This window comes from Merops nubicus, unplaced genomic scaffold (genome assembly GCF_000691845.1).
Source record: "Merops nubicus isolate BGI_N331 unplaced genomic scaffold, ASM69184v1 scaffold50733, whole genome shotgun sequence".
NCBI lineage: Eukaryota > Metazoa > Chordata > Aves > Coraciiformes > Meropidae > Merops > Merops nubicus.
In genome coordinates this window covers 1-11458 of record NW_008599232.1, presented here as the reverse complement: position 1 = coordinate 11458, position 11458 = coordinate 1, and the positions used below count along the sequence as shown (strand labels likewise).

General features: G+C 49.4%; 1 protein-coding gene across 1 annotated transcript; it reads left to right on the top strand.

Annotated features, from left to right (window-relative positions):
* Positions 1 to 4894: 4894 nt before the first annotated feature.
* On the top strand, positions 4895 to 11455 carry IP6K1 (inositol hexakisphosphate kinase 1; the record flags this gene model as incomplete). Its single annotated transcript, XM_008937283.1, has 5 exons — positions 4895 to 5117; positions 7404 to 7614; positions 8216 to 8400; positions 10210 to 10385; positions 11216 to 11455. Coding segments are annotated over exons 1-5 (1035 nt in total), but the record flags the coding sequence as incomplete, so codon positions are not given.
* Between the last annotated feature and the right edge of the window lie 3 nt (positions 11456 to 11458).

Below are 11458 nucleotides of genomic sequence, written 5' to 3'. Positions count from 1 at the left end.
TATGGGTTATTGTCCTCTCTGTGGCCTTGCTTACTGCAGTTCCTCCACCAGCTTCACTGTTGGCATTCTCTTCCTCAGCTGATGTTCTTCAGCAGCCTTTCCTAAAACTTCTGTTTTGGTTTTGATATATGCATACAGATCATATTCTACTACCTGGCCTCCATCTGAAGAGCCACACTTGCCTTGGTGAGGGCAGCATGTCCAAGAAGAACCCTGTTGGGCAATAGTTCAAGCATTTGACAGGATGCAGGGGAAGGCTCAGGACTCAAACAGGCTAGGAAGATTTGTAGCTTCCTGGATGCCACGCTAGCCAAATGTTTCTGGTTACATCCTAAATGTTGCTGTGGGTTCTTGCAGAGCTGTATTCTCTACCAGGTCCCGGGGGTCACCATTTTCTGCTGGCAGACCATTTTTGGCAGACATCTCTCAGGCCTGTAGGTCAGCTTTTCTGCTGGGAAGCCAATCTCATAGCACAGTGTAAGATATCTGTTTTTCCTTCAACTAGGTTTTCTTCTGTAGAAGCTGTCACACAATCCAGCATGCCCAGGAAACCCAGCAGCTAGCAGCTGCTGCTCTTTGCTGACAAGAAGCAGTCACCGGACTCTGTTGTCCAGATGCCTGGTATACTGGTATTTTGTATTCTGCTTTGTTCCCAACTGTTTCAGGGTTGTTATATTACAAAAAGTCCAACTTTTGTCAGCATGACCTTGAGGTCAGTATTTGTCCCTCACCTGTGGCCTGCCTCCAGAGTCGTCAGTGTCCATTTGCTTTGGTCTTCACTGTAGGTCCTGAGGGCTGGCCATGCTCCTAGGAGCTGCAGCAAGGCAGTGCTGGAGAGATGGACTTGCAGGCTGCTTACAACGAAGGTGTGGATCAACAGTGCTTAATGCAGGCAGCCTTCACACTGTGCAAACATCACAGTTTCAAGTGTTTGTTCTCTTTTTCATTTTGGAAAAGAACTTTGCTGGTGGGTCATGAAGTGTAGCTGATGTTCCTGTACAAGACAGCTTATAAAGAGTGGGAATACCAGCACTGTGGTGTGGTCTGCAGTAATTCTCACACCCGTTGTAGGGCCATCAAAGAGGACACCCCTGCTCTTCCTGCTCCTTGTTGCTGCGCTGGCATCCTCAGATGGTGGTGCCCTGGAGCTGGCTGGAGCAGGCATCTCCTTGATGTTAGTGGTGGCCTGATGAGACATCAGCATTCTTCAGCCAGGGTTCAGTAACACCTAAGACTATCTGACTGGGTCTTCAAGAGCAGAGCACTATTTTTCTCTGGGGGCCTTATTCCTTCCTGGAGGGTGATGTTGGCATTGGGGGCAGGATTTACCCCAGCAAATTGTTATAAAGAACAGAATTACCTTGTGTGCCTTCCTGGCTTTTGTTTGGAAATATTTTGTGTTACCACAAGAAAACGCAGCTTATTGCTGCCTTTTCTGCCTATCCTGCTAAAATGTATTTGACCAGGGAGGAATGCAGTTCAGATGTGGAGCAGCTACACTGGTACCAAGGTAGCTATACTTAAATATTGCAGAGAAAATTCCCTTCCAGTACAAGAGGTTTTCACAGGGGAGGATCATGGAATATGGGATGTAGTATGGCCTCCTCTAGTCACCAATAACTGTTTCTGAACCTCAGCCCTTGTTTCTCAGGAGCCTGGCTTGATGGGTGATCTGCCTTGCTAACTGTAGCTCAGGCTGTTGGAAGGGGGGATGCTGAGCTGGCCTGAATGTTTTACTGCTGTTGTTGCTATAGCGGTGTTTGTTGGAGGATGCCAAAGGATCTGAACGGGTCTCCCTCAAGCTGTTGTGTGGATTATACACTGCATTTCACAGTATAATTGGAAGGACTCTGAATTTTACAAGCCAGCTAAAATAGTTGAACCTATGCCTTTGTTTAACAGAGGAGAGATGAGTAATATTTAGGCCTTCAAATAGTTTTCTGCTTTATCCTTGTTTGAAACTGCTGGGATTGTTCTGTCTTTGTGAGTAGTGTCCATGTTTAGTAATAACCCTTTAACTTAGTCTGGTGGAAACCACTAAGCTGTATCTGAGTTATAAAGTATCTGTTTTTCAAGCCCTGTAGATACATTTTTAAAGATTAAGCTATCTGGATGGCTACTTGTCACAAAGTATTTTTTTCTGGCATTTACTTGTAGGTGGGAAAACGGACTGGATTGCTGTTTTCTTCAGAGCATGCAGATGAATATGTGGAGCAGTTGTAACCACGTTTGGACACTCCCACCTGGTGTCCAGCTCATCCTCTTACATTGTGGCCACAATGTTTGGTTTTGTGGCTGTCACTTCCCCTGTGTGCCTGCACATCCAAAACTTGTCATGTTGGGCTTGCCTGGGTGCTGTGGGGTACTTGACAGGGAGCCTGAGACACCTCTTGATGGCTGCAGCCTGTTTTCATTGCCATGTGTCCAGGAGCCCTTGGACAACTGCAGTCATCTCGCACATCTCTAGGCTGTGCAGTGGAGAAGGCTTGAGAAACTCTGCAGAGCAAGTGGCTGCCATCTGTAGGATAATTCAGGTGGCATATGCTTTGCTGCTGTTCACCTTTAGGGAAGAAGGCTGCTGAAAGTAGATGAAGGGTTCAAATAGCTTGCTCTGATGGCCAAAATCTGCCTGTAGCCCATAGGTGAGGTGCTCGAACAGTCTGTGTGGGCTTTGGAGAGGGTGTTTGTCTGCCTGGGTGTTTGTGGTTACCATCTGAAATCAGTGATGGTGTCTGAAGCTGATGAGTTTGCTTAGCTAGTCCTCTAAAGTACGGATAATAGTACTTCCTTGGCTCCTGAGGTGTTTTGAGCTTGGCTTTCAGTGGAGACTGGGACTAGAACCAGACCTGAGCACCGTTTACATGTCTCCTGAGTACTGCAGCTACTGTTACCACACAGATGAATCTCTTATTTCTCTTGGCTCTGGAAGTTTAAACCACAGGAAGATGTAAAGTTAAACTTGTCCTCTATATTGGTTGGAATAACTAAAAGCTCTGCTTTAGTCATTGGCAAAATAAAAGAAACTGAATCAGAGGTTTCAGCTTGTGAAGCATTTGCCTGAAATCTGTGAAGTGCAGTAATGTTGGAGGTGCTGGCACCTTGCTTGTTCTTTGGATATTAACCAAACTAAAACATGTATGACATAAACAAGTCTCTGCTGCTGAAATTTCTTTCTTTTTTTTTTTTTTTTTATAAATAAGAGGGAGGAGAGAAAGCCACAGCTTGTTCTTGTCGTTGTGACACGGCTTGGGCTCTGAGTGAGTTTAGGAGACAGGGTACCTTGAAGGGACTTTGACAGGAGTTGCTATGGAGAGGGACCATCTGTGTTGTGGGTTTAATTCTTCCTATTCCTGCCCTGTACCTTAAAAGCCACATATGTATTCACATTGTTCTTACTACATTGAGTGTAGTTGTGTGGTCCTGTAACCACAAAAGGAAATGTTTTCCTTGGGATCAGGGAGATGATTCAACTCAAATGTGCGTGCACTTGTACTGTCCCAAAATCCAGTGCGAGGGTTTTTTAGGAATGTGTGGACAGGGAGAAAGAAGCGTTGTCCTGTTGTTGGGGACCTGTTTGGGTTAAACGTGTTGTGAAGTATCCCCCTGTTGAATCTCTTGAGCTACACCTCTTACACGATTCAGTTGGAGGGGAGGGAGAAGTTCCCATCTTACCCAGAACTTCCCCCAGCCTGGCAGTGTTGTGTAGCTGCAGAGACATCCTGTGGCCAGACAAGGAACAGCCTGAACCCTGTCCCTTCTTCAGGCCTCCAGGATCCTTCAGTTCTTAAATTACAGCCCTCGGCTGTGCTAAGGAACTGGAAAGTTTATGAATTCGGAAACTGTAGTCACTGTCTACCACCGTCTATCTTTGGATAACTCACCGTTGTGAGGAAATCCTGTGGTGTTTTCCTCAGCAGCCTCAGGAGCAGCCATGACCCGAGCAGGGAATGGGCAAATCATCCGGAGGGAATTTGGACAGCTTTACTTTTCCATCATCCTGTGGCTGTGCCAGGCACTCCGCAAACACTAAAAGAGCCTCTGTCTTCTCCAAAACACTTCCGATCTCTTTTGGATTTGCTTATCTCTAGAGATCCAGGGACCTGTTGTGCGCGTAGGTGCTGTGAAAGCATCAGGAAATTGTTGTTGTCCTGAAAGGCTTAAAGGAGAGACTCCAAGTGGAATCCATTCAGTTACAGCCATATATACAGTGACATAATCACTTTTATTCTGAGAGTCTTTCCTGGCATAGCTTGAAGAGAAGCAAGTCAATAAAGGAGTGAACAGTGGCAGAGTGGGAGGTGAACAGGAATTATTTAGTTGTTTAGAAGTTAAAAGTGCAGAGGCCCAAGGAGGCGGAATTCAGGTTGTTGAAATGTTTGCTCTGCCTGTGTCAGTCATTTACCAATAGGCAGGTGTGGGTTGGCTTTTAATGGTGCTGTAGCTTCTGGTTTCTGTTCTGTTATCACATTGCCTTGCTGATAAAATGAGCTAAAGGAAGGAAATAGTATTTTCTAAAGACAGCAGCCTCAAAATACTCCTGTCTTGTCCTTTCCCTTTCAACCCTACTGGAGAAGCTCAAGATGAGACTGCCTGTGAATTAGTGTGTGTTTACCCTGTGGTGTGTGTTAAAGAGGTGGTGAGGAACACAGTGGAATGAGCGGGATGTAGGCAGAGAACAGAAGAGGAGCAGTTATGGATGTAAATAAACACTGAAAGCTTTTCCGAGACAACAGGGAGTGAATGCAAGTGGTGGTCCTCCATTCACAGGACTCTCCTTTGCTTTTCCAGCTCGTTGTAAGGAAGCGGATTGCCAGGATTTGACCACTGCTGAGCTAGCCCTCCCAGCCCACGTGGCTCTCCCTATGCTCCAAGAGTGCAACTGGTGCCCAACGCAATGTGTGTTTGTCAAACCATGGAAGTGGGCAAGTATGGCAAGAATGCCACTCGATCCGGAGACCGGGGGGTCCTGCTGGAGCCTTTCATTCACCAGGTGGGCGGGCACAGCAGCATGATGCGCTACGACGACCACACTGTCTGCAAGCCCCTCATCACCAGAGAGCAGCGCTTCTATGAGTCTCTGCCCCCAGAAATGAAGGAGTTCACTCCTGAGTACAAAGGTGAGGCCTCTCATCATTCCAGAATGCACTTATGTGCTTCAAGGACTTGCCTGCTCACTTCCTGCAGCTGCTGACATCCTGCTGTCTTTTGGTGTCATTTTATCTGTTTCTAATTCTCTCTTACATGAGTGAACCGTTTGATAGGAGCACTTGGAAAGGAGAAAATCTTTGTTGTAGGCATGCAGAGTTGAAGAGCTCCTCTTTCTAGGCAGAGGACGTGCAGTGTGACAGTCGTAGTCTGAAGCTGAAGGTTATGAATGTCTAACTAAAGTAATTTTACTACCAAGTTATTGTCAATTACGGCCTTGACCTTCAGCAAATGAAGCTAGAACATAGACTGAGCACTTGAACATTGCAGTCCTGTAATTTGTTGCTTCCTCGTCCCACCTCTTTGATGGAGCCATGCTGGAATGCTGCCAAAGCTGGAGGTGCTGCTTCCCAGCACTGAGGTGAAGCTGAGTCCCCAGCCACTGTGAAGGAATGGAATTTTCCAGGGTCTGCATCGTTGCAGGAGGCTGGCAGCTCATCTCTACCTTTCAGGAGCTCGATACACTTTCAGCCATGTGTGTTGGTGTTCAGGATGATGATCCTGGCAGGTGGCCTTCTGGGGACCTCAGCGTTTGAGTCTCTGCTGCTTTGTCACCGTGTGGCACTGGACAAAGACGGTTCTTCAGAGTCAGCTGGGACCATCATCTGCTCAGGCTTTGCCACTTAATCTGGCTGCAGCCTGAAGGTCTCGGAGCAGTGTCACCTTCCCTACAGATGGCTCCTCTTGTACCCCCAAGCCACTCTGGGGCCATATGGTGCTTTAGTGATCCATCAGAAATCCCAGCTGAAGCCTGTGTAGTTACTAGAATCGATATAAGATGTCAGGCTTGATGGGTTTCAAACTGATGAACCTGATAGTCCAGACGGAGAGCTGTCTTGTTGAAGTCAGATACTTCCTGGTAGCCTAAAGGCATAGGGCATGCACCTTCACCCCAGTGTGGGATTTTATTGAGAGCACCTGATGGTCCCTTAAATTGTGCCTGCTGATCTCGGGGGAGAGGAATCTTTGGGATGGTGCTTCCTGCCTGAGCACTCCAAGGTTACTGTAAGATTGCTCTTTCACGGTTGTACCTTGAAGAGCACATCCAGGCAGCTGGAGCACTTGCAGAGGCACTTACGTAGTGATGTGCTGGGGGCCTGAGCTGCCCTAAAGTTGTGTTGAGCCACCTGAACTCTGTAAGCGCTGTCCTGGGCAGATGTGGAAACAGGAGGGACGGTAACACGATGGACTGCCTCAGCTGAACAGTGCAAGGTTTCCTCGTGCTTGTGATGAATCGTCTTGTTCAGCGCATCAAGCATCTGAGACTCCTGGCAGCTATTCAGTACAAGCTGGTGAAAGATTTTTGTCATTGCGAGTTAGGAGGTGGCCTGAGAGCCTCATTTTCAGAGCTGGAGGAGTCCCGAGGATGAAGATGTCAGCCCTAACTAGCAGTGTCAGCTGTCCTGTTCTGTGGCTGGCCAGACTGATATACTCAGTCTGTGCTGCAAAAGGTCTTTAACTTCCCTTGGATTATGGTGCTTCCCGGGAGCCTTCAGAAGGTAAAACAGGACAGGACACAAATGGTCCTGCTTGCCTGCACCCTACTGAGGTAGTTTTATTTCCAGGTCTCCTGTTTTTATTGCTAGGAAGCCCTGGGAGGACCTTGCAGATCCCTTGTCTGTGAGACTGGTTGACTTGTGATAAGAGTGGCAGGTGTCACCTCAGCCTCAGAGCTCTGTACTTCATAGCTCAGGTGCTGGAGGGCTCCTTCAGCAGAGAAGGCACCACTCCTCCTTGGCCAGCCATATCCTTGTCAACAGCAGGAGTGCTTCTGCAGGACCCCGGTTCTTGCCCAAATGAACTGGATGTATATGCTTTGCCCCCTTTGACATCTTGGTAGACTCTGCTTGACTTTCTCCAGCTTGATGACGTCTGCCACAAGGCTGAATGGAAGGAAATAATGACACCCCTCAGCCTTCCAGCTGCCCTTTGTCCTTCAGCTCCTGCGGGCAGCAGAGCTTCCTCCGCTGCTGCCGACCGCTGGCGCAGAGGCCACACCCAGCACTGCTCGGGGGATTTCTCCTCTGTCCTCTGCTAACACCACCTGGCTTCCTGTAGTCTCAGACTTCCTTTCGTTGCTCTGGGTGTGCTGTGCTGCTCTTGAGCTCCATTTTGCTCTGGTGTTGAACGTTTGGGTGGCGGTGGCTCTGCGTTCCCTCCCCTGGGAAGGGAGCTGACGTGTGGCTCCTCTCTGGCAGGTGTGGTGTCCGTCTGTTTTGAGGGAGACAGCGATGGCTACATCAACCTGGTGGCCTATCCCTACGTGGAGAATGAGGCCCTGGAGCAGGATGATATGCCAGAGAGGGACCAGCCACGACGCAAGCACTCGCGTCGCAGCCTTCACAGGTCAAGCAGCGGCACCGAGCACAAGGAGGAGAGGCCTGGCCTGGCCAGTGACAGCACTGAGAGGTAAAGCTTTGAGGGCCCGGTGACAACGTGACGTGCAGGAAATCTCTCTGCCCCTTTCAGCTCTGGTGCTCCTTTTGTTGAGGGTGTTTTGTATCTCCATACAGTGGCCAGGCTGTCTCACACTGGCTAGCCCAGCACATGGTGGCACTGGAGACTGTCAGGAATTTTGCTGGGTTCAGGATGGACTCATCCATGCAAAATGCTTCTGACACAGGATAGCCCTTGAAAGTTTAGTGGGTGTGGAACTAAAGCATATGGAGCAGATTTAAGCACTCTTCAGTCCACCTGGTTATTAACCCAGAGGTTTCTTCCAGGGGTGATTTGAACATGGGTGTCTGCCCCCTCACACCAGCCAGAACTCCCTGAGAAACAGATGTTCCTGCTCACTTTGTCAATAAAAATACGACCTAGCAGAGATGTTAGATGGACCAGGTCCTTGCGTGTGGGTCCACAGCCCAGGGTATTAGTGAGGATTTGCTGTTAAGGAGGTTTGCACTGCAAGAAGGAGCAGGAGATGGCTGTCTGCAAGGGGAGGGTGCAACAGTCATGTCTGGAGGATGCGCAGATTCTAACAGGTGGGTTTGTTCTTTCTTTATACCAGCAGCATCCAGGAAGTGAAGAGTCCCAGGGTGGACTTGGACATCCACTCGGATGTTCCGTTTCAGATGTTGGACGGAAACAGCGGGCTGAGCTCGGAGAAGATCAGCTATAACCCCTGGAGCCTGCGCTGCCACAAGCAGCAGCTCAGCCGCATGCGGTCGGAGTCCAAGGACCGGAAGCTCTACAGTATCCTTTGGGAATCAGAACCCCGCGCGTCAGGCTGCTGCTGCCGCCCTGGCTGTGCCCTTTGGCTCTCCTGTCTTCCACGCAACCAAAGCTGTGTTCCTTGTTCCTCTTTACTACTCCTTCTGGCTTCCGTGCAGTGGCCCTGACGACTGACAGTGATGCCCAGAAGAAGCCATGTTTTGGACTGTATCCATGTTTTTTCTTTCTTCCCTGGTCCTTCTCTACGTTGGCTTGTTTTGAACTAGAGTTTTTCATGGTGGTCTTTGCCCAGCAGCGGGTGCAGGTCAGCCCTGTTCAGTGTCCCCCCGGGAGGGAGCTGCACTTGTCCTTGTCGCTCTTCCTCAGTCTCTTCGAGTTCTTCTGCATCCATCTGGAGTTAGGGACCAGAACTGCACAGGACATGGAAGGTGCAGGGGTGCAGGTGCAGCAGATATTCCTACTGGTGTTTAGTGGTGTTGTTTCTCCTCTCCCTCATAAATCTTGTGCTGATTGCTGGTTTGTTACCCCAAGATCCTGCTCTTGACTCGTAATAGTTAGCTCAAGACACATTGCTTTATATGTCAAGAATCTTTTTCTCCTTATGTTTATAATTTCGTGTGTAAACTCCAGTGAATTTTGTCCATCCATTCACTGTCCAAGTCATTCTCTTAAGACCCTTGTGGAATTTGCAGAAATGAGTGACAGTTGTGATGACAGCCTTGAGTAACTTTGAGCCAGTTTGTCATCTCCCTGTTGGCTCATTTTTCTGGATCCCTTGTTGGACAGTGTGGATCTCCACACACAGACCCCGCTGGTGAACTCAGGCTGTAAGACTGGTCAGACTGGTTTGTGATTCCCCAGATCTCTGCAGAGCGGCCTTATGGTGGCCCCTGTTTGTTCTCCTGGTCTTCAGGCAGTGTTGAATGACTTGCACAGCTCTTATTTCCTCTTCCATGTGCCATCTCTTCTCTTGGCATTTCAGTCTGAGAATTCTCTGAGCTCAGGGACTTCTGGCTTGGGAATCCCCAGAGCTCTGCCCCAGCAAAAAAGCAAAACAAAATCTTATTTCTCTTTTTAGGGGTTCTCTTCTCCTACCCTCTTCTCCTGTAGCTCATTTTGCACTTAAAACTCTTGGTGCAGCATGACTGGTGGCTTCACTGGTGGTTGAAGATGGATTTGTTACTTTGTGTGCCTTCATAAATAACTCCTCCTACTTTTGTCCTGAGCTTGCCAGCTTGTGGGGTTTTTCCTGTTTTACTTTCTATGGCTTGATACTGTTTCTGATACACACAGAAACAAACTTACTTTGAATAGCTGTATTTGTCACCATTTTAACTGAGTGGGCTTCCTTTTCCCAATATCAGATGTGTGTTTTGAGCTTCCAGCTTTCATTTTTAACTAGCCTGCGTTACTTACAGAGAAGTAACTCTTGGACTGTCCTTTTTAATCACACTTCCTTATTTCTATGAAATTCCTCTTTCCCAGTGAAGCCCAGTGGACCAGCAGTTCTTACTGGCACCCTGTGCCTTTCCTGACACTACTTCCACTTTGCTTTTCAGTTCCTATTGAGTTTCCTGTGTGTGATCTTCTTGTTCACTGTTGGCCATCCCACTTTCCAGGCTGATTTCTTCTGGCAGCTGTCAGAGCCTGGGTGCCACTGTTGAGAATTTTACCCTTTTCTTTACCTTCCCAGACAGTTCGTTCTGCCTGTTCCTTGGCTGCTCTTCGTTTGTTGCTGGCTCCTATCTCATGCTGGCCCAAGCCCCCATCTGTGGTGGCCCTGGGCAGCGCTGTGTCTGACTGGGAAGCTCTCCTTGACATGTCTCCCAGAATTCCTTTTGCTGGAGAACGTGGTGCACCACTTCAAGCTGCCGTGCGTACTTGACCTGAAGATGGGGACCAGGCAGCATGGGGACGACGCGTCTGAGGAGAAGGCTGCTCGGCAGATGAAGAAGTGTGAACAGAGCACTTCGGCCACCTTGGGCGTGCGCGTGTGTGGGATGCAGGTAGGGATCCCAAGGGCTGCAGGTGCTGCACGGTCCTTTCTGCAGCCCAGTTAGGCTTCCCAGTTAATGTTTTCTGCAGAGCACTGAGTTAGAGTCTCCCACTTCAGGTAGGTGCAGCTGTGTTCATGGCATGTGCTTTTTTTACCTTAATTTCTGAGCCCAGAACAAAGGCACCTGCTTCTCCTGAGATGGCCTGCTTTATCCAAAGTTGGCTTGCTGACAGGCAGCTGGGGGGCTTGCTAATAAAATTCTTTTTATGGCTTCGTGTTGCAGTAGAACCATGATGCTTTGCAAGAGGGAGTGTCCCTCTATTCCAGCGTCAGCTGATGTTTGCTTCTGCACTGGACTGGGAGTTACGGTTGGTCGCTGCTGGTGGCCAACCCCAAGCACAAGGGTTTGCTGCCGTTGTGCAATAGCTGCTCCTTTCCCCACCCGCTGGAGGATCTTGTGATCCAGATCTCTGCCCCCAGGCCCTGGAGCATCGAGGACCCCTCGTTAATCATATCATATAATGTAATAATACGCTCGGGCAGCTCCTGCTGCCAGAGGCTGTTTTAACCTCAGGGTCTGTTGGGGATGCTTGGGCTAAGGAGCTGCCTCTTGGGGTGCCCTGGGGGACAACTGGTGCTTGGGCACCTAGCCTGTGGGATGCACCTGTGAGCTGCTTTGGGATTCAGGGAGCAGGCAGAGCCATTTCCTGCTCCCTCCTGGGCGTGGCGGGAGCAGGATGAGTTCCTGCTGCCCTGCCAGCGTGGGACAGCTCGGGGCTCCCTGTGCCAGCCTCAGCCCGTTGCTCCCACTTGACACAGGCGTTTCCCTTGGTGTTCTAGGTCTACCAGCTGGACACAGGGCATTACTTGTGCAGGAATAAATACTATGGACGCGGCCTTTCCATCGAGGGCTTCCGCAACGCCCTCTACCAGTACCTCCACAACGGCATCGAGCTGCGCAAGGACCTCTTTGAGCCTGTCCTCGCCAAACTGCGAAGCCTGAAGGCGGTTTTGGAGAGACAGGCCTCCTACCGCTTCTACTCCAGCTCCCTTCTCATCATTTACGACGGGAAGGACAGCCGG